General features: G+C 29.2%; 2 protein-coding genes across 2 annotated transcripts; both read right to left on the bottom strand.

The window, feature by feature from the left end:
* Positions 1-9,538: 9,538 nt before the first annotated feature.
* Positions 9,539-10,209, bottom strand: LOC113000476 (uncharacterized). Its single transcript, XM_026127210.2, has one exon. It carries the CDS (start codon positions 10,060-10,062, stop codon positions 9,856-9,858), a length of 207 nt encoding a protein of 68 aa, XP_025982995.1. The 5' UTR covers positions 10,063-10,209; the 3' UTR covers positions 9,539-9,855.
* A 7,575-nt stretch (positions 10,210-17,784) lies between these two features.
* LOC113000399 (uncharacterized) lies at positions 17,785-18,267 on the bottom strand. Its single transcript, XM_026127018.2, has one exon. The coding sequence runs from the start codon at positions 18,166-18,168 to the stop codon at positions 17,959-17,961; it is 210 nt and encodes a 69-aa protein (XP_025982803.1). The 5' UTR covers positions 18,169-18,267; the 3' UTR covers positions 17,785-17,958.
* Positions 18,268-25,277: the final 7,010 nt, after the last annotated feature.

Here is a 25,277-nt window from a genome sequence, read left to right as displayed (position 1 = left end):
CACACAACAAGTTACATGAATTTCGACTATTTTTTTCAAATAAATTAAATACATTTTTTTAAGGGAATATATTAAAGACATATAATCTACATAAACTTCACTTTTAAAGAAAATTCTTTAATTATCAATTAAAGCATTTCAATCTTTTTAACTTCAACCAACCTTTGCTATATAAGGAGACACATTCAACACTACATGAATATAATAAACTATTTGTTTCAATTAAATTAAAGACACATGGTTTACATAAACTCGAGAACTTAAAAATATAATTCTTTGTGATTTCAATTTTATTAACATATAAAATTATTAGCATTGTTAAGAAAAGTACACTAGATTGACCAATATATTAATATGGCAAAGTTAATTAGCCAAATTAAAATCGATGTTAATATATTAATTATTCTATGCTTTTGAACAGGTAAAAGTGTGATATCAATCACAAAGTTATGATCATTCCTTAATCATTAGAATATTTACGTTATAATATTTTTTATAAAATATTTATTCATTATAGCTAAACTAATATATATTATAATGAATTGAATAAAAAAACTAATATATTATAATGAGGAAATTAAGAAGCATAATAGAAAAGGTCAAAAGTCCGTGTATACCCAAAAAAACCAAAGCGGATGTCAAAGACTCAAAAGTACATAACATGATAACAGTGGTTGAAATGTTTGGTCGTTTTTTCTTCAACATAAAATGAACAATAAAGCAGAATAAACGCCATGTTGTCGTGTTGTATGCTAGCATGTCAAAGAGTTATGCTATTTCCGGTTGGCACAATTAGTTTTTTTTTATAGTAGCAACAAGCACTTTGATTAACCCACTGAGTACACAAGGGCTATTCACCCATACAAAAGAATAACCGAACAGATTTACAATATTAAACTCAGATTCTAGGATATACAGCACACTTAATGATAAACAAAACAATGGATATTAGAACACAACTCTGAATTGTAAAAAAACCCACACACACACACTATACATCTGAAAACAAATTATTCTGCATAAATCATTTTAAAAACCATTCCACAAATTATTAATCCAATATTCCAAATCGAGCAAAATACTGCATATACCACAAACTCACTTTCGAATCATTTCTTTCTTAAACATAATATTGAACTATTGATGACCCCAAAAATAGATCAACACAAATCGTAGGCATAGGTCTTTGGATAATTATTTTTTTCAGAAATACTTATATATGGGAGAAAAAGATATTTATTTTTCATAAGCTAATCTGTAAAAATCTATCATATTAGTTTCTCTAAAAAATAATTTTAAATTTATACATTAACTAATTTTAGTGTATAAAAAAACTTATTTTCTTCTTATACTCTTTTTGGATAAAATATATTTTTTATTCCTCTAAAATATGTGAATTACGCGTTTAATCTATTAAATATTTTTGTCCCATTTCAACCTCTTTAAAATTTTAGCATATTATTGTTCAAAATGTTAACTTTGTTAATAAATCTAGTATGTTTATCTAGTATTTTAACATACATGCATCTCCACTAAATTTTCTTTTGAAATTGTTATACAAATACTTCAGACAAAATCTGTGCTCAACCTTACCTACTAAACTGATTCACTAGCATAGTTAACATACTCATCTAAATTCACATGTACCAATTATTGTTGTTGTAAACAAGTGATCCCTATCCTCGTTACAGACCATTATATTACGAGATGAGCACATCAAATCTCCCATCTTCAACAATTATGCCTCTAGTCTTTCAGTTTTCTTTTGTAATTTCCATGAGTGACCACATGAATGCACTTGGATTAATCCCATTGATCCATAATTCTAATCACATGAGATAGAATCTGATACGCTTTCTTGACAGAATATTTTCCTCATTTGCCACCTGTACATATCCATATACCTTCTTTAATTTGCCCTGCCCAAAACATATATATATATATATATATATATATATATAACAGAAATAAGTCTTTCTTGTTTCTTCTATCTCTTTTTCCCAGAGAAATTAAACAGCGGCCTTCTACATTGTAGATTCCAAGTCCATCCTCCTGACACACATTCCACCTGCCCATTTTTCCTGCTAATTCGTTCTTCTGAGCTGAAACTGAAAAGTGAAAACAGTCCTCGAATCCATTAATACTGACTATCCACCAATTCAGCTATTCTCCCAAAATAAAGTGCAGTTCCATTTTGTTCAAAAATGAGAGAAAAAAACAGAGAGAGAGAGGATATAATTAAGAGAAGCACAAGGATAGATGCCTTATTAAGCCTCCAAATAGCCCTCCACCACACGGATCTGAGTTCTCTAAACTTTCTTCCTTTTTTCAAGAGCCAAATTCATTTTAATTTCCTAGCGTGGTATATATCCTCCTTATTTCTATAGATCTCTCAATTTTATCCATGAATAAAATCTTCTGGTTGTTTTCGGCCATCTCATAAAAACCCTCATTGCAGTTTACAACACATAAATAAATCCAATGTCCGATCGATTTAGTTCACATGGTCGAATATGTTGAATCAAACTGAAGCAAATGAACACCCTTAAAGTAAGAGACAATTAAATAAATGGTCAAAACACTCCAACTCATTAAGATTGTCATTTATCCACGGGTCTTTTACAATTCCTTGTAGATATTAATATTTAAGGGATGAAAAATTACGTATGGTCATTAATCTTAAAAAGTAATTTGTAGTTTTTTGTACAATCTAGGTTCAGTTTCCAGTTATTAGTTTTCATATTACTGTAAGGTTCCTTGTAGCTATTTTTTTATTAGCCAAGACACAGAAGGTAATTGGGCGTAATTCTAGTTACAGAAATTTCTCTTAGTTTTTTTTTTAGGAAAAATGTAAATTATATTAAATAAAAAATGATACAATAATAAACGAGGCATACCCCGTAGCTGGAGAAAATCAAAAGTCTTCCTAATACAAGAAAGTCTATATCAAGATGCTAAAACAAATGCAATAGGTGCGCTTGTCTATACATAAGAAACTTAATCTTGCTAATAACCTCTATTATAGAAAATTGATAATCTTCAAAAAATCAGTTTGTTACTGGACAGCCAGATGCAGTAGACTGTAATTGTTATAGTCAGACAACGAAATTTTTCTTGAACACCTGATGTGGATCTGCCCCTAATTAAAGAGTCAGTAATGCGCTGCAAAGAAGTGAAACGCTTGCGGAAAGGAGCCAAATCACAAATGTGAGCCCAAACTTGGAGAGATTTCCTGCAAAAAAAGAACAAATGAGCATTTGACTCAGCCTCATTTGAACATAAAGGGCAAAGAGAACCCTTGTTCAAAAAAGCAGTTTTGTTAAGAGTAAACAGCCGGTTCGGTTCCTTTTAGCAAGTCATAGAATGAAAGACATCTTAGAGGAGATTGCTGGGTTCCATATAACAGAACACCAACTAATAGTAGGCTTGACACCTCTAATGTATTCATAGACTTTGTCAACAAGCAATTGTTCATTGGTGCTCCAAGATTGAATCCTCTTTTTGGCTTCTTTCGTACTTAGCTCTTTGAAGATAATAAAGTCCCTTATTTGAATGATTTTTTTTATCAAAACTGAATATGATGAAGAAGTATTGTAATTCCACACATCGCTCCCTCTGAAATAATAATGGTGAACCCACCGAACCCATAGAGAATCTTTCTTATAATGAAAGTCCCACAGGATACAGGAAAGAAGTGTAAGGTTTCAATCCTTGAGATTAAAAAAGCCTAAACCCCTTTTTTTTCGGAGAACAAACTACTGACCAAACAACCAAGGGCTTGTTTTTGCCAATATCCGCTTTGCCCCATAGAAAATTATGGCACGAAGCGTTGATCCGGTACATAACAGATTGAGACAAAGGAAAAATCTTCATCCAGAAATTCACAATTCCTTAAATAATTGCTATGATCAACTCTAGCTTACTTGCATAAGATAAAGTTTGAAAGAATTAAAATTAATTGCTATAGAATCAATTGCAATTAAACAAATTGAAAGAATTAAAATTAATTGAAATGATAAAATTTGACACAAATTAAGTAAATTAATTTTGGAAGAATCATTTTTTTATCTAATTTTGAAAGAATCAATTGCAATCAAACAAATTGACAGAATTTGAATGAGACATAAATGCTTTATTTTAAAATTGAATTTCAATTTGGTAAAAAAAAAAAAAAAAGGGTTTTTTCTTTCTTTCTTATATACAAAAGTTAGACTATACTACGTTGGTGGAGAAGGAAAAGTGAAAATTAAACCTTGGTGAAGAAGGAAAAGTGAAAGCCTTGTGTGAGTCGTCTAAAATCATTACTAGTCACTTACTAATAAAATTATTTATATAATTAAATAAAATGGATAAAATTAAACTGTCAAAATATTTCCATAGTTTAAATATTTAAATACAAACACATACAGTTGATATAATTTAAAAAATATATCAACTGTGTGTATGTACTTGCATAAAGATATTATACAGTACCTTTGGTTTTTTCGTCTAAAATTATAATTAATCACTTACTAGTTTATTTAAAGAAAAACCTAAAATGGATAAAATTAAATTAAATTATGAAAATATGCCACTATATTTTAAATATTTAAATGCACACATATATACAAATAAGGCAGTGCTTTTTATAATTATTATTATTATTATTGAAAATAAAAATTACATATATATATATATATATATATATATATATATATATAAAATTCTATAAACGCACCAAAAAATTTCTCTTGTCTGTATCATATATGAAAACTAGCTAATTGTCTCATGTTTTGCATGGATATTAAATTTATATTTGTAATTTATAAAATTAATTTTTTATAATATTTTAAATTTTTAATATATTATTAACTATCTAATATAATTTTTAACAAATGTATAAAAAGCTATTCCAATGAAGCATATTCATATGAGAGAAATGGAAACTCTTATTCTTATATGAACTCTTAATTTACGAAAATTCCAGAAATTGATCATTAACAAGATAAATATTTTAAATTTTAATTTAATACTTTACTTTTTTAAAATAATATTTATTAATTTTATTTTATATTTATTAATTATGCATAAATATTGTATTAAATGATTTAAACATTCAACTTGATATTTAATTCAATATTAAAGAATGTTTAAAAAAGAAAACATTAATTTAAAATATTTTCTCTTATTATTTAAGCTACACGTATATGCAAACATATTTATAAAGTGATTATTTTTTACAAAGATATTTTCATTATATATTAATATCGGTAACTGTTATATATATATATTTAATTGAATTGAATAATATTATTTAATAATTTTGAAAGAAATGAATAAGAAGTTTTCAGGTGATATTATCTCATAAAATCAATTTTTTTTATAAAATAGATTTGAATCAATTAATATATATATATATATATATATATATATATATATAATTAAATAAATTAAATTAATTTAATAGAATTAATATAAAATCTGTATTAATTATATAGATACCGTAGATTTTTCTGCTGTTATCTTTTAAGTTCGATTGATTAGATTAATTAGAAAAATACCTAAACCAGATTGATTAAAAAATAAAAATTTAGACTAATTCTTTACTAATTAGTCAATCAAAACTCCGACACTTCTGATATGAATATATACTGTGGAAAAGCATGGCAGAAACAGTTGCTAAACCTTACATACTCGGATTAATTTGTCAGTGTTTCCTAAAACGCGCCCTTGCGGTGTAGATTGACTTTCTCAATACTCGTGATTTTGTGAGGTTTGAATTGAATTTTATTTAGAATAAATCAAATACACGTAACTTGAACGCCAAACACCCGGTCACGTCATTGTGATTATAATATACTTGGGTCAAATGCAAAAGTCTAACTGCAGCAACAAATAAATAAGACATTTTATTGAATTTCATGCAGTGAGTTTTACAAATATAATAATAGTTATATATACACGCTCCTTATATGAACTATCTAGTAAAAATAATTATAATTTACGAACATGAGACTATATATTTAACTCTCATTCTTCACTTTTTCCCACTCCATCAATGGCTTCCATCGCTTTTTGCGTTGGATATAGAAAAATAAAAAAATTATATGAGTGTGTTTGATTTCTATTTTCAAAATTGATTTTCAGTTTTCAGAATGTAAGTACACAATGTTGCTGAGCTGTGGTGTGGAGGATTGAGCAAGGCATAAATAGAGTGTGAAATTAAGGGAGATGTTGAATAAGATGAAAACAGGAAAAACATGTGAAAACTTCTTCTGACTAATTTTATTTTTGGTTTTTATAACACTCATTTTAGAAATAATTTTCAAAGCTTAATATGGGCTTGATCAAATTTTACCTTTTTCTACAATATTGAATAAGTCACAATAATATTAGAAGAACAAGAAAAATCGTGCAAACTCCTGAAAACTAGAACTCAAAATATTAAAAAAAAATGTACACTTAATCTATGTCGTGATGAATATATATATATATATATATATATATATATATATATATATATATATATATATATATATATATATATATATATATATATACACACACACACTCTTAATCTAGTTAATTTTCAACCTAGAGATGCGTTACACAAGAACAATTAGTGACTATATATATGGCATAGTCTAGCATGTCATGTTACGTTTAACTTTGTTTATGAATTGCAGGTCCAATTCAGCACCCGATATTCTCTGTGGTTCTGAGACATAATTTTTGCAGGGAGAGTGAAAAATATATATCATATGTAATTTGTCAAAATTACACACACACGCGTTCTAACAATATCTATGATTAGTTAAAATTTATTAAAAATTATAAAATTAAGATAAATAATTATTAAATAAAAAATAAGATCTATCAAAATTTATAATTTTTAACAAATTTTAATTAATAATAAAAGATGTACTTAAAAAAGTATATTAAGGAGTATGTTACAAACATTTCTTTATCAATATATTATTATTCTAATTTCATATGCTAAAGATATCGAGTTTAATTTCTGCATATTAACATGAAAAATCATGATAGGCATGACTAGCTTTCATTAAGATAATCATTGCAAAAATCTACCAATTGATCGTACGTATCAATTTCCAATTCAGTGATAACATAAAAAGTAGATAATTACATTAGTAATATATAGAGTATTCACTCCGATCTTTTCTATTGGTACAATAAAATATATTACTCCATTAGAGATTAAATCTATACAGTGACGACTTAATGTCAACCAATCACAAGTTATGTTAAGAATAATAAAGTTAGTTTTTATAAAAGTTAGCAAAATTACATGACAAATTTTGATAGAGTATTAATAGTGTAAAAATTATTTACTGTCAATACATCTTTTTCTGTAATATGTTATTAATATAAACTTACAATGTGTATAATAATGTTCAAATTTCATTAAAAATTTCTATATGCAAAGGAATAACACTAATGATTAACATTACTTTTTTAGTGAATATAATTTTTTTAAAGTAATTTTATTAAAAAGAATGAGGCCTAAGAAAATTTTAAGAAAATTTTGTTTACTGAAAGAGTAATATATTAGACATTTTTAATATATGTAACTTTTTATATAAAAATTAATAGTAAATAATATTCTATTAATGTCCTAAAGTTTGATGAACTTTAGTTATTTTATTCTTGGACTTATCTTGCATACAAAAGAAATATAGGTTTTTTTGTTAAATAATTATTTTTTCATGTGTAAACACAATGGGTTTTATGTTATTATGGGTTATATAATTTTTAGAGTTGAGTGATCGTGCACAATATTTTTATATTAATATTCAATTACAAATCATTCTTAATATAATTTTTAAGATAATTATCATAACAGTCAATAAATTTATCATACATAATAAATTATAATTAGATAACTTTATAAAACTATTTTACACTGTCAATTGCATAATATATTTTCTCTATTTTTATATTTAAAGATATTTATTATGAATTTTACTATATTTTATATGACTTATAAATAACATTTTGGTCTCTATAGCTTTTTTATTTTATTCCTTAAAAAAAATTGTTTTTATTTTTTTTTCTTTTGTTTTAATCTCTAGTAACTCATTGACTTATAATTTGACATCAGGTCACATGTATATTTATGATACAATCACATCCATTTATATCTTGATAACCTTTAGAAAGTTTAATCAAACTTATAAAATTACGCCATTCTTCATATTATAATTACTCTCCCAAACAAAAAACATTCTCCTATCTAATTCACCACCTCCAACTCTCCAAGCATTTTCCTCTCTAATATACACCCATATCAACCGCATTAGCTAGCTAGCTAATTGCTTCTCCCGTCGTCTTCTTTCTTCCCTTAATTATTTTCTTTCGAATTTTCATTCCTCCTCCCATTTCCATATATCCTTCCACTCTCAATCCAGGATTAATAATTAACGTAGGTTAATTGGGTTTGTCGGATTGTCTCATCTATGTTTATATTTAATGGATAGGTTTTTCAATTCAAAATAATCTTTTATTTCAGAATGAATGAATTGGTGGGTTCATTCTCGACTTTAGATTGTTGTATGACTCTTTCGCCATGAATAAATGAAAGTGTAATGTATATCTCTAATGTGACTATATGTTTAAGGGTTTTAAAGTGTTTCTTGCATTTCACTCGTAAAATTTTGACTTGCTAAAAAGTTTCATTATTTCAGAAAGAAATATATTGTTTTAGGGGTTTGTTTTGACTGCTAAGTTCTCACCGCTGCAATGCTCTAATGGCAACTATTGGAATCTCCGACTGAAAGAGTACAAGATTTAATGGTCAATTCAACACCCTAGATAGGCCATTAACTGCATCTAATAAGTCACCATTTGGTGGCAGTCATGTGCGGGAAGGAGCGTCCGAACTGCTTCTAAGTCATCTATAAAGCCATCTTTGTTTCTTTTTTAGCACGTAAAATAAGAACACAAATAAGTGTACTAGTCAGAGTTGAACAAAATTAGATAGAATATTAGTTGGAGGCTTGGAGCAAATTAAATTTCGATATAACCATTTGTTTTTCAACTTAAAACGTACGCAGCCATCTGGGTGACATGGTGGCTGCGGCCATCTCAATTTTTATTTTTTTTTAAAAAGGAGTTAAATTACTACAAAAATAATTTTGTTGCCCTCCTAAAGTATATTAAAAAGTAATTTATCTAATCTGTTTCTTTCGTATAAAAATATTAGTTGCATATTATTTTTTTTTTTACATATGTTATATTATTTTATTCTTGGGATCCTTAATTTAAAATTCTGGCCCGGCCCCTGCTTTCGGCCAGAGAGAGTAGAAGGGTCGCATATAAAATATAATTCTCAGATACTTCTGAATTTACATATAAGCATATATTTACCTATAACTAATAGATTAATACGCATGTAGATACCGGCCGAAGTTGGTGAGATAAATAAGAATCGTGCTTCACGTTAAAGAATAAAGAGAGCTCAATAAATAATTTAAATGGGTTATTTTTTATTTTCTTTATTACTAAAGATTAACAAACAATAACAATTGACCTAAAAGAATATATTAAATATTTTTTCAGATAAGTAAATATATATTCTGTGAATTGTTACAATTAATTGAATGTGAAGACAAGAATACAAGGAACTAGTATATATTTGGAAGACATTTGCATGTGAAATCATGCAAACCACGCTAAAAATAATAATGTTAAGAATGGAAATAATCTACAGCCTCGTCAAACATGTGCAACGAGAATGTAATTACTCGAATCACACATATCACGTATGGACAAATTAAGGTTGGTATTTCGTTGACAACTTCTATATTTCCTTAGCTATAATATGTGAATTAATCCGTTGGACCATTTCAAACGGGCTTAGGGATGAGTTGAATCTCCCGTTGACGGTGGCGCAGGTGCGTTTGGAAGCGATTGCATGAGAAGCCCATAATCCCATGACCATTGATAGTGCAAGAATAATGGCCTGCAAGCTACCCCAGATTCTGGAGAAGCAACAAAAATGATGAGGGTGAACAAAATAATCTGAAGAACTGTGAAGAGGATCCTTCTGTGTGATAAAGCCATTGATAATTATAAATATCCTCTCTAGGTAAATGAAGAAACAAAGAGAAAGTGCTCCTTTTGCACTTCAAATTAGGAGTTAAATTCACCGGTTGAAATGTAGAATAGAGAAGTTTATTTGAGCTATAATATGAAATTAAGTAGAAGGGGAGGCAGGCATACAACGTTTATATAGTGGTTGGGTTTGGAATTTTTTAAAGTTTTGATTTGACTACGAATGTTTGAAGGTTGAAAAATGGGAAACAGCATACCTTGGACTCCAAACACCCTTATACGCGCTACCCAGTATCGCATTAAAAAATAAATCTGACCTTTTCAATAAATAGGAAGTGTAAAGAAGTACGTATGTGTCTAAGTTGTTTAAATATTAATTAACATATATATATCTTTGTTATGGTGTTTATAAGTAGGTAACCAAATATTTTACTACGGAGTTGCTGTCATATTAATCTCCTAAGAGATCCTTGCATTAGGGCTTATTATCACATTTATGATCTCATTCATTAGCATAGAGAATGAGAATTATAATGTACTATAATTGCATACATTATGACAATTTGTTTGTTGTGATTGAATTTAGAGTGAAATAGAAAGAAAAGAAATATAAATAATATAAAATAGAATGAAAAAAGAATTTTATGGATAGATAAAAATTAATATTAGAAATAGATGAATTTCTCTCTACTTATTTGAGTAAATGAAAAAAGAAAATAAAAATGACAATTTTACACCAATGAAATAAATCATGGCAGTATTCAAATTACACTAATAAATATCTAAAACTGGAGGTCCCCGGGTGAATATATATATATATATATATATATATATATATATATATATATATATATATATATATATATATATATATATATATATATATATATATATATATATATATATATATATATATAACCGTAAAGGGTAGAATTAAAACAAACATATTTACATTTTTCACTCCATCCAAACAAAAAGACTTACATTTATACTCTTCTTTCATTCTCCCAATTTCATTTTTGCTAGTGTTAATGTTCAAAAATTTATTTTCTTCTTTAATTTTTCAAAACGTGAACAGTAGTACATCAAAACATGAAGTGCAGGAAGAGACACGTGGCTCGAGCAGCAAATCTGATCGTATCATACATTACTAACAATGAAGGAGAATTCAAATCCAAGTGAGGGGAAAAAAATAACTTTTTTGATTAATTCAAAAGATAAGGAAGCAACATAGGAAAAGAGTGAATATTGAAGACGACCCGATCTAAAGCGACTAAGCGAGCAAAGAAAAAGCAACTTGGCGCCATCTTCGCGGTCAGGAAGTCATACATGACTACTTCACCGTTCACCGAATTACTAGCTTTCATATTTTGAGAAAATATTTTTTAATTTTCTTGGCCCTCAACTTCTCACGACTTAAACGCCAAACATTTATATATATATATATATATATATATATATATATATATATATATATGTGAGAATTTGTTAATATACAGACTCTTGTTTTTTTAGTATGAATAGTGACTAGATTTTATGGGTTTGAACATTGAATAAGTGAACAATTAAGAAGAGTAAAAGAGGGAGTGTGGAAAACTGAGGGTAGTTTAGATAATTTATAAAATGTGATAAAAATTGTATAGTGTGTAGTAGAAAAGAAGTACAAATAGCCACTCTCTCATGTTTGCAACAAGTGATGGGCCAAGGTCGCTCTGGCCCATTTTGATAGCCCGAATTACATCCAATTTAATCAAAATTTAGAATCTTAAACTCACACCCGATTAGTATGCAGCCCTGCTCAAATAAACTCATTCTTAAAAAATAAATACAACTACAATTAGTTTTATATAAATAATTATATAAAATTAATTATAAAACTATAATTAATTTTACAGAAATGATTATTTCAAGTAATTTATTTTTATTCATTCATAACCAGTTATATAATTGGTTTTAAAATAACTTGTTGCATATCTATTAATAACCAGTTATATATTCATATTTTTAAAATAATAACTAATTATATAAAATTATAACTAATAATATAAAACTAGTTATGGTTATATATTTTATTGCCTCCTCCCACCCCAAAAAGATATATAAATACTGAAAAAGCCGAATTACATATACCATGATTTAATTTACTTAATTATTTTACAAAATCTTCTTTTAACTTTATGATCATGATAATACTTTAACAATAAACTGATATAATGAGGAAAAAAAATAAAGTTCCAAATTAATGGATTTTGTCAAGTTGGTTAAATGTTATATATTATCAATGATTTTCACATAATCACTACCATCATGATCATCACTATCACTACCACCTCCATCATCATGACCTTTGTTGTTGTTCTGACTACCATGATTATTGTTGTAACCATCATCATGATTGTCGTTACCGTCATCATCATCGTTAATTGTCACCACCATAACCATCGTCATCGTCATTGCTGCCACCACAACCGCTAACATGATGTGTTAAGCTTAACAATAGTGTAAATATTTTAAAAAATGATTTGTTTGATAAATCTTTTAAAAATTTGATTGGAATATTATATTTTAGTTTAAATTTTTAGATATTTTAATCTTAATCTTTTATTTTTTTTAATCTTGATATGATTATTATTATTAATTATTTTTATGTTCTCAAATAAGAAAATGTTCTCATAAAAGTCATATTATATATATATATATATAAACAAATCATGACTTAAAATATTTCAACTGTCGTTAATCTATTATTATCATTATTATTATAGTCATTACTACTTCTACCATTATAATTATGATCATTGTTATTATTGTCACTTTCATCATAAGCATTAATAATAACGCTGACAGTGGCAAGATACTAAAGTAAACAATAAAAAATTGACAAACATATAAAAAATAGCATATGATTAGCTTAATTCAAAAACCGTCCATTTTTTTTAAAAAATTGGTATCCTCGTTATAAAAGAAAACATTTTAGAAAAATTCAAATTCAACATAGTATACATTATTAATTATGAGAAATAATATTTTGATACTACTAATTACTAAACAAACTTTTGAAACAATTCAAACAACCTAGTCATAAATTTGTGACACTCTCATCAATTCATTTATATTATTATTGTATAAATATAATATGATTTATTTTTTATTTCAATTTTAATGCATTAAACAATAGAGAGTTTCTATGATGTCTCCAATAATTTGGGGAGTTTTGATCTTGTTAATTTTTTAATCAATTAATCAATCAAATTACATGTCATCTTCTTATTGCTTTTTTTAAAATTAATCTTTATTATTTTTTAAAAATTTTAAAATTACAACTTTTTTAAAATAAAAAAAATGATTAAAGATAATTTTAGAAGTACGAACTATAACATCTTTTTAATTACTTTCAACATTTTTTTATAAAACCTATAGGCGTAAGAAACAATAATAAGAAATTTGTACACTCTAAATCCCAAAAGAATTTTTATAAAAAAAAATGTTGAAAGTAACTAAAAATATTTTAGGATTCAGACTTTTAAAATTATTTTTAATCATATTTTCTAATTAAAAAATAAAATTATAAAAAATAATAATCTGACTAATTTCAAAAAATGAAAAAATAATTAATAAAAAATAACATATAATTTAATTGATTAAAAAATTAACAATATCAAAATTCAACAAATTATTAAGAACACCATACAAACTCTCTAAACAATATATGCGAGTATTTGGATGGATGAATATTAAAGTATTCAGACTCACTTTTTTGTAGATAAATTTACACTGATTCAGACTCGCGTAGTCTTTTCTTCCTACTATGAATATTTTTTGGGATATAGTTATCATCCGTTTTAATGTCGATTTGAGATCACTCTGGCCAAATAACTAATCATGCAGCCAATATTCTGCCAAATCTCCGTACGCACTATTTGATTTAGCTATTGAGAGAAAATATTGATGGAGAGGTTAGAGAGGATCCATGTTAATTGACGGCATTAATGTCACAGATGATAACGCGAAAACTTAATTAAATTAACTATTTTTTAAGGTAATTAAATCAACTAATTAATTAATAGATTTATACATAACTGTATATATGTGTAGATTGTTTTGATTTTCAGTACTAAATATAACCAAACAAGATTTACTACATCTGTTACAAGAGAATTAATAACATACATTCTTTGATGGTGTCATTGACCTTTGATTGTGATCATATATTTTGTGAGGACAGGAATGGAGGTAACGTAAAATAATTTATTACATGGATTGTGAATACAAGATGGAATCAACAATACATATTCTGAAAGGAAATAATTAAAGTATACCTTTAATTTGAGAAAATATTTTTATTTTATTTGCATTTCAATAAATCATTACAAAAATACTATCCTATTTTTCACACATTTCACGTTTTTAAAAATTTGCTATCACTATTTCGTTTACAAATTCTTAAAAACATAAAGCAAGTAAAATAATAATAATAATAATAATAATATTGTTTTAGTAATAATTTATAAAAAAAATGTTTTTTTCTTAAAAGTATACAACCCTACTACTCATTCTACACCCATATGAAACTTCTTAACCGTGAGTGAGATCTGGAACTGAGGGTGGTGGAGGAGCGTTTGGAAGCAACTGCAAAACAAGCTCATAATATTCTCTCGACCACTGAGGATGCAACAATAATGGCCTGCAAGCTACTCCTGATTTTGGAGAAGCAACAAAAATGAAGAGGGTCAATAGAAGAAGCTGCACAACCACATCAATCTCCTTCCCTCATCTTCCCCAGTGAATGTACGACCATATAGATACCCACATTTCCAGAAAACCGAAATAGAAAAGCAAGTTTTCGATCTCCTCTCTGCTGGCCTGATACGCCCAAGCACGAGCCCTTACTCCTCCCCGGTCCTTCTAGTAAAGAAGAAGGATGACACCTGGCGGATGTACGTTGACTATCGCGCGCTCAATCCAGTTACCATACGTGATCGCTTTCCGATACCCACTATTGATGAGTTTCTGGATGAACTAGGTCAGGCATCATGGTTCTCTAAACTCGACCTTTGGCAAGGCTTCCATCAAATCCTTATGCATGAGCCTGATATCGAGAAAACAGCATTTAGAATGCATCATGGGCATTATGAGTATCGCATTATGCCATTCGGCTTGAGCAATGCTCCTTCCACATTTCAAGCTGCCATGAACAACCTACTCACACCATTCTTGTGACACTTTGCGACGGTATTTTTTTGATGATATTTTAGTATATAGTAAGTCCCTATCTTCCCACATTTAACATCTAGAGATGATCTTCAAAGCACTGTTACAAGGGCAGTTCTATCTAAAACATGCAAAGTGTATTTTCGCGCAAAATCAAGTGGAATATTTAGGACATGTAGTTTCCGGCAGAGGGGTCGAACCAGAACCATCTAAGATTCAGGCTATGTTACAGTGGCCTACTCCAACCTCAGTCAAGGAACTTAGGGGTTTTCTAGGACTTACTGGATTCTACCGCAAGTTCATCAAAGACTATGCCTCCATAGCCACGCCTCTTACTACACTACTGTGTAAGGACGCCTTTGAGTGGACTGAAGCTTCTCAGGCTGCTTTCGATAAACTGAAGTTGGCAATGACTCGTGCCCCCATTTTGGCTCTCCCTAACTTTTCTAAACCATTTGTTGTTGAAATAGACGCATCGCAAACCACCATGGGAGCTGTGTTGGTGCAGAAAGGTCATCCAGTGGCATTCTTCAGCAAGGTCTTCGGGCCTCGAATGACTCATGCTTCAACATACATCAGAGAACGCCATACCATTGTGATGGCAGTACGAAAATGGCGCCAATATCTCTTAAGACGATCATTCACCATACTGGATCACAAGAGCCTCCAAGAACTCATGACGCAAGTAATTCAGACCCCCGAGCAACACTACTACCTCTCTAAGCTACTGGGTTTCGATTACACCATTCGTTACAAAGCAGGCGCGTCTAATGTCGTCGCAGACGCCTTATCTCGAGCACCCCCTTCCCCCAGCCAGCTGCTCTTGCTTTCGGTTCCCCACTTAGATTTCCTTGACGAACGTTACACGCTGAATCAGAGTTTCAAGCGATATTTTCCAAAGTCCAGGCCAACCCTTCAGACCATACTGACTATCGAATCAACAATGGGTTGTTATTCTTCCAGGGGCGCATCTGGATAACAAGAACTAACCCCTACATCCCTACCATCTTGCTCGAATATCACGCTACTCCATTAGGAGGCCACATGGGCGTTGCCAAGACCACTCATCGACTTGAGTCCAGTTTCTTTTGGCAGGGCCTCAAGGATGATGTTAAACGCTTCGTCCGAGAATGCAAGGTTTGTCAACAGACAAAATCAAGCACTCGTCGGCCGGCAGGCTTGCTGCAACCACTGCCACTTCCGACAGGGGTCTGGGAGGATATATCCATGGACTTTATCACCCATTTACCAGCCTCTCACGGTTTCACCGTCATCCTCGTGATTGTGGATCGCTATTCCAAGGGGGTACACTTAGGAGCACTACCCACGCATTTCTCGGCATTCAAAGTCGCAACTCTCTTCCTGGACTTGGTATGTAAGCATTACCTCGCAACATTGTTTTGGATCGAGATCCCGTGTTCCTAAGCTCATTCTGGCGGAAGCTTTTTTGACTCCATGGAACCCTCCTCCGCATGAGTACGGCATACCACCTGTAGACCGACGGTCAAAAGGAGGTAATGAACCGCATTCTAGAGCAGTATCTATGCTTTTTCGTTCATTCTCAGCTGGCGAATTGGTTCCGCTACCTAGCCCTAGCAAAATGGTCCTACAACACGTCTCTCTACACTAGCTCCGGGTTCACCCCTTTTGAAGTCCTTTACAGTAAACCACTGCCGACATTACCTCACTACATTCTCGGGACGACCAACAATGAAGCAGTTGAAACTCTGGTTACCGGCCGTCAGGAGATCCACACCAAGCTTCAGCAACGATTGCTGAAGGCATAGGCTGCCATGAAGCATCACGCTGACACCAAGCGCGAGGATGTGTCCTTTACAGTGGGTCAATGGGTTTACGTCAAACTTCGGCCTCACCGTCAACGATCAGTGACAGGAGCCACCCACTCCAAGCTTTCGAAGAGATTCTTCGAGCCCTTCCAAGTCATAGCTTGCATAGGCCACGTCGCGCATCGTCTCCAGCTACCCGACAATGCATGGATCTATCCCGTGTTTCATTGTTCACTCCTCCGTGCTCACCACGGCCCTCCACCGTCGTCACTGGACACTTGGTCTTTACAAGTCGTCGACCATAAACCAGTACCACGCCCTCTATGTTTTCTGGACTCCAAAATGGACACCTCCACCTCTCCTCCGACTCGCTTAGTCCTCACTCAATGGGAAGGCCAACCACCAGAAGATACCACCTGGGAATCTTGGCCCGAGCTGTGCGACTCCTACCACCTTGAGGACAAGGTGGTGTTCGGGGATGAGAGTATTGATAGGGTCATGCATGAACCAGAACCTGAAGCCACTAGACCCCAAAGAGAAGTCACCACGCCACAGTACTTACGCGACTACGTAACCACGTAACAGGAAGCAGTTAGCAGAATAAACGCACGTGCAAATTCTAGATGTTGTTAGGATAGTTATTCTGTTACAAGTTAGTTAGGGCGGTTATGACCGTTAGCATGTAATAAGCCTGTGTATATAAGCTTGCTCAAATATGAATAACATCATGCAGAAAAAATGCTTGTTCTCGAAACACATCCAGGAGGAGCCTTATCCTCGAAATAAGGCATTCGTCTCTCCCTCTCTCCTTTACCCCTTACGTAAAACGCTAACAAATAATTTATAAAAAAAAAATTTCTTAAAAGTATACAATCCTACTACTTGTTCTACACCCATATGAAACTTCTTAACCGTGAGTGGGATCTGGAACTGAGGGTGGTGCAGGAGCGTTTGGAAGCACCTGCAAAACAAGCTCATAATATTCTCTCGACCACTGAGGATGCAACAATAATGGCCTGCAAGCTACTCCTGAATCTGGAGAAGCAACAAAAATGAAGAGGGTCATCAGAAGAAGCTGCACAATTGTGAAGAGGATCTTCCTGGAAGAGAAAGCCATATATATGTATGTTCTTTAATGTAAGTAAATGAGGAAACAGAAAGAAAATGCTCGTTTATACAATGCTTTAATTAACTATATATATGGTACGTGAACTTAATTGTGATATGAAATGCTTTGATGTGAAGAATGGAAACATTCAATGTTTATATATAGATGTTGGCCGGAGTTGGGTTTTCTGTAGCTTTTGCTTTGACTGTGAATGGTTTGAAGATTAATAGTTTGGAAACGGAATACATAACCCGCTATCTGGGTTTGAAAAGGAAGACGAATAAAATTAAACTACAGAAGAAGACTATTGAGTTTAAATATTCCTTACATTTTACTACATTTCATGTATTCTTAAAATTTGTTAAAATTAATGTTGAAAAAAAATATAAATATGTCATTTCAGCCAAGGAAAATTGGATAAAGGTGGACTTGGACAATGGGAGAGAATGTTAAAGACAATAGTGTTTTTTAACCCAAAATGATATATAAGTGAATTTAGAATTCAATTCGAATAATTTTTATGACCCAAAATTAATGTTAAAGAATTTTCTTTTGAATATTTGAATTTCTACGTGGATTGTAAGCTTTTGAACAACCTAACATGATAAGTGAATGAGTAATACTAACAAACATTGTACGTAACACATAAATATGTATAAATTTTCTGTAAAACTTAGAAATTATGCAAAGAAAATTGTGTCTTAATTAGTCCCGGCCCATTCATTGTTTCATGATCTAATGGGGTTTATAACTTAGTACGTATCAAAGACGTACACGTGAGTAGAACGGCAATACAGGTCATTCAAAGGGGAGAATTTGACAACATGGTTTGATAAAAAACAATGGAAACTATATCAATTAAAGACACAAGGAAGCAGCCTAGGAAAAGAGTAAATTTATATATGAACACGGTCTGACCCACCGATCAGCAGCTCAGCAAACAATATCCATCTTTTTCTTCTTCACGGTCTTGCAGTCGTACATGACCATTCTCCTTCGCGAATATATATATATATTCTTTTGCTTTGATCCAAGGACTCATCCAAAGGGACTTTTTATTCAAAGTATACATTTAGGGTAAAAGAAGGTAGTACGTTACAAATATATATTATATGTGTATCGTTTAATTAGAAAAATAATTCATCAAAGATTTGTCACTATGTTTGCACTGATTAAATATTCTTTGCCTAATAAAAATTAAATAGTTGACAGAGAAAATTTGATATTTACCATTATACATTATGTTAATTATCATCAATATGGCATAACACAATTACCAATAAGGTTCAATATTAACATACTTAGAAAATAGTTGGATTTTTTATTTATGCAAACAAAGATTTGATTTTTTAATTATGCTATGAAGAAGACTTGTAGAAAAAGATAAAATTAACTTCGGTGATGTTTATATTCAGAGATTAATCTAAATATGCGGGAATGTCTTGAAGAAAAAATATATTAATACACTATAATTTATTGTTAACAAAAATGAAAAAAAAAATGCGATTATATCAAATTTTCGTGTCGTGGTAGCTCTGCGTTTTAATTAAGAAACTTTCGATTGAAATTGTATTTATTTTATTTTGATGATAATATTAAACATATATTGAAAGAGAAAAAGAGTAAAATAATAAAGTAGGCAATGAGAGAATGAATTACTATATACTTTTTTTTAACAGAAATTACCACTACTATATTATCATACAACTATAATATTATATCTTCTGTGTATATAAATTAGAATAATTGTATTAAAGAAAAGTTTTTTTAGCTTATATTTTTAACGACAATTTTTTAAAAATTTTTCTTTAACACAAGAGTGTTTTTAGAATTTTTTAAATTTATTATTTCATAAATCTATCATTTTCAATATCTTTAATTTTAAATGAATTTTAATATTTTTAAAAGAAATTATCAATCATTTAAAACAACATCTTATCACAATATAAAATTGAGTAAATTACATTGATTCCTAAAGTTTTATGAGATTGATAAAATTCCCTTATCTTTTTATCCTATATTAACCACTTAAATGTTTCAAAATTTATATATATTTGAAAGAAATGTCAGTCTATTATTTTCATATTATATATATATATATATATATATATATATATATATATATATATATTGTATTCACTAGGACTTTTAAATATTTTTTATTTTTTTTGTGAGATTTTTTTTCTTCCTTTTACACCTTTTTGATGGAAGGATTTTTTTTTTCTTTGAGGGTCTCATTTAACTACAACAAATTAATGTATTAGTGATAAAATTTTCACAACTAATGATAATTTTAGTCATTAATACTAGTAGCATCATTAAAATTTTAATGACAATTTTAAAAAACTAAATGTAAATTGTTTTGTCATTGCTAAGTTTTTGTGTAGTAATTTAACATTTAGATTTATGAAGATCCTATTACAACTTTATGGATGTTATTCTCTTTTAAGGAAGCTTTTTCTATATATATAAATTAACAATATAATATTATTTTTTAATAGAAATTAGTTATTAATAAGTACAGAATGACACAAATTGGATATGATATAGGAATTCCGCTCTAACAATTAAATTAATAAAATCACACAATAAATAATTAGTTTAGTTGCTGTCGATTTTTTAGGACAAAAAGGTACTAAAAACGAACGAAACATTTTAGATGAACTAAAAACAACCTTTTAAAATTTTAGAGGGACCAAAATATATATTTTATCTATTTTTTTAATATAAGTGAATTGGACGGCTGATCCAATAAATAAGATTTTAAAAGTCGCCATTAATTGATGGAACGAAGAAAGAAAAATGGACTGAAACGTGGAAGAGAAAATATATGTATATGTGACATGGTTTTTGTATGACTGACATCGACAGAAACGTAAAAGAGAAAATACATATGACACTGTTTTTGTATGACGAAATGAATATCATACGTTCAACTTCAATATCAAATCGAGTGCTATTTTTCTATATTTTATTTTAGGGTTTAATACAATTTCCTAATATATATGCCAAACTTTGATCCTCAAAAGAATTAGATTGAGGGGGATGAAAGTTCAGCTATTTAAAAATGCAAGTACGAATAATATATTAATGGTGTTTTAAAAGTTTTTTTTTAATAAAAAAAGGTGTTTTAAAAGTGAGAGATAAAAACTAAAGATCATCAATTTTAGAAGGATAAAAGACACCATTATGTCATTAACCACTTTTACTGAGATAAAAACTTTGATTTTGCATGCCCTCTACCACACGCTCAACATGATGGATTACTTTATCCTGTGAATTACTTCTTCGTCAACCAACATTCATTCTATAAGCTTAGAGTAATGCAAAGTAGGTCACTAATCCTGATGATTTTCAATCCATGCACTTCAGGCTATTGTGTCTTCTTTGATTCTAATCTTGCTTGATAGTGTTCTAAGATGCAACCTCTCGTTGCTCAATTAATCCAACACTAAGGATGAGTACTGTAGTATATATAACACAGTGTTATAGAATTACCATGCATTCAATCTCTTCTCACTAAACGTGGGATTCCCTTCACGTACTACATCTACTATTTACTGTGACAAAAATCTCAGTGTCATATCCTTGTCGTCTCACAATTTGGTTTTGCACTCTTATACCAAACATATGGAATTCGACATTCATTTTTGTTCGTAACAAAGTGATTTCTAATAAGGCTCTTATGATTTGTCATGTTCCAACAGATGTACTAACTATAAGCCTTTGTCCTCTACACAATTTTATCATTTCAAATCCAAACCCAAGGTGCATGCCCTTTCTGCAGCTACGTTGAGATTTACATGTAGTGTTATTTTTAAAACTTTTTTTTGTCAGACATATTGTTTTCTTTGATTAATTTTTTAAATTAGATATTTTAGATTTGTTAATTTTGTATTCTTGTTTGGAGGACAATTATTTTAGTAATTTAAAAAAATTCCACATTTTTACTACAAAATTTTAATTGAAAATACAATAATACATTACTTTCATGAAGATATTGTTTTAATATATAAAAAATAAATTGACAATTAAAAAATATATGGATAAATCCGTTAGTTTATTATTATATTTATATATCATTTTAATACTTGTGTAAAAAAAAACATAATTCGTGCGAGTACACAAGTAAACATACTAGTTTGATAAAATTAAACAGTATCTATGAAGAATAATTTATTACTTAAGTAAAATGTTGAATTCGTTGCTACGAAGAGTTGCAACTATGTATCTTCAAAAACTATGTCTATCTTTATATTTGCTTGTAGGAAGTTAATATATTACTTAAAGTCTTTTGTGGTTGAAACTATTTTCCATTTTGACGTAAGCATAACCTATCATGCACAACCTATTTTAAATATATATAGTAAGACCTCGCCCACATATATAAGACCCAAAAAACAAAAAAGAATTCCTATATAGATAAACAATAGCTATATATTATATATCAGTTATATATATATATATATATATATATATATACGTGGATTTTTCGAATTTGGCGTGCAAAACAATTAGCACGCCTAAATCACACGTAAGAGACATACTGGAAAGAATTGATACTTTCATATATTAAGCAGCTTCTGCGAAGCTAAGCTGGTAGAAGTCCTGTGCTGCACCTACGAACAAGCAAAAAGAGATCTAGAAACGTAGATTGCCTTTGTGAAAGAAGATAAGAGGGTAAATTAAGTTTTTAGTTTCTAAATTTTTATTTAACTAGTAAGGATTTTTCAATTTTTTCATTAAAGTTTTTACTCACTAAGTTTTTATTTAACTAATCACGGTTTCTAAATTTTTAGAAATTTGATTAAGTTCCTAAACAAAAGGTGGAATTCATTATGTTCATTTATTTAATGAGATTTTAAGAATTAAAAATAGAATTTTAAAATTTTAACTACTAAAAATCTTAAGGAAAAGATTTGAAAAATCTTGACCAGTTAAACAAAAATTTAAAAATTAAAAATTTTAATAAAAAAAAGTTAAAGAATCTTGATAAATCAAATAAAAATCTAAGGACCAAAAATTGAATTTCTAAAATTTCCAGGGGTTAAAAATTAAAAGCTTAGTTAGGACAAGATAATAAGATGACAATGCATAATTAGTAGGGGTGAGAATAGGTCAGGTTAGGCTTTAAAAGACCTGAGTCTAGTCTACGATGAATTTTTGAGGCTTGAGCTTGGTCTATAGTCTATCAAAGGTTTTTATTTTAGCTCGGTCTGGTCTTTTTAAAAACTTAGTATGGTCCTGATAGTCTTTTTAAAAGCCTTGTTCACATTAAATCTTTAATATTCTTTTGTTCCTCTGGAGTATAATAGGTAAGAAAGTTAAAGGAGAAGGAAATCTTAACAAGGAATATAAAGGGGCAATATGACTCACTTAAATTGTAATTAAAGTATGAAAGTTATGGAGGAGTAATGTTTAATCAAAGTCTACTAGTTTCAAAAAAAAATTAATTGTACCCAAAAAATAATATAAGTATATATACATATATATAGGTCGGGCTATCATGCTTATAAGATTTTTTAATAAGTCTAAGCTTTCTCTATTTAATTTAAAAGACTTTTAAAAAATTCTGAACCTAACATTTTAACTAAATAGGTTAGTACAGATAAGATTTTATATAGATTAGGTCGTAGGCCTTGTAAGTCAACCTGACATATTTTCACCCCTAATAACTAACTATAAGCTATGAATTTTGGTTCTTCTAGAAGATAACGAATAAATAAAATGATAAAACGGATTTGGAAGATTTAGTGTTTTTAGTTCTTAAAGAAAATTCTAAATTTCAGTTATTGTTCTAGACTTTTAACTCAATATTTTTTGTTTCTGTATTTTATCAAATATTGAAAATTAAATCTCCAAAGCATTTTTTATACAGAGACCAAATTTTAGGTATTTAAAAAATATAAAAACTGTAACTAATAATAATATTTTAAAATTATAAAGTAAAATTAAAAGTTAGAAAATTTTCAGAAATTAAAACACCAATATTCTCTTTTTCAAAATGTTCAAATGTGGCGGACGAATAACCGTAAAAGATTAGTTGTGTGGAGCAAGTTATGACTCACATCTAACACATCAAAGGTTCAAATTCTCATTTTGTCTTCTTCTGATTAGGTAAATATAAGTCTTTATTAACTACAAGTATTTTGAGTCTGAAAATTTTGTCTTCATTGGACTTCAACACCGCACGACCCTAAATTATTTAGTACAAAAAATGATAAATGTATATTTGAGAGATATTAACGTAAATGAACTCCAGGTGTGTTTGAAAACCCGGGAAGCAAAAATAGAAAAGGAATTAAAAAGAATATCTTATTAAATATAATTTTTTCTCAAGAAGGATATTATTCTCTCAATAAAATCTATTTCACACTGAATGACTGATTAGAATTCGAATTCTGAACTATAAGAAATAAAAGATAATTAACCTGTGTGGAATTATTTTGAGAGTTGGTTTCATCTATAATTTTGTGGAATTATTTTTTAAGAATTAATATTAAAATAATTAATTTTATAAAAAAAAAAAAGATGTTAATTGTATCAGAAAACAATATTTTAAAAGATTAAAAAATTATTTTTTCACATAAAATAGAATCACTATAAAATTTTAAATTTAGTTAGCATTTAAAAAAATCAAAGACTTTATGGAATAATTTTATATTATTCTTAAATCACACATAAGTGCTTATAAGACTTTTAAGATAATCTTTATAAAAGATAACAAATTATTTATTTTGTCGGTGTGTAGTTTTTTTTAGAAGTAACTATAGTTGTACCAATTTTTTTTAAAAAAATTATTTTTAAAAAATAAAAATATATTTACCAAACAAGATTAGTATTTAGTAGTACACAGCTTCATTTTTTGACCGGAATCCGGAAAGGCCATTCCTTATTCCACAAGTGGGCTTGGATCTGTTGGCCCACTTTTTGTTTGCAAATAGTCTCTAGGCTTTTGCTGTATCCACTTCCCTTTTTTGCTAAGTATATTTCTATTTTTTCCTAATATTATTATCATATATATACCCTTTATAGTCATAGCATTTATACATAATTATTAGTTTAGAATATAATTTTTGGAATAATTGTTTGTTTTTAACATTTCATAAAATACTTTT

The sequence above is a fragment of the Glycine max genome, chromosome 19 (genome assembly GCF_000004515.6).
Source record: "Glycine max cultivar Williams 82 chromosome 19, Glycine_max_v4.0, whole genome shotgun sequence".
Taxonomy (NCBI): Eukaryota; Viridiplantae; Streptophyta; class Magnoliopsida; order Fabales; family Fabaceae; genus Glycine; species Glycine max.
Note: the sequence above shows the minus strand (reverse complement) of the source record. Positions and strands in the feature narration are given on the sequence as shown.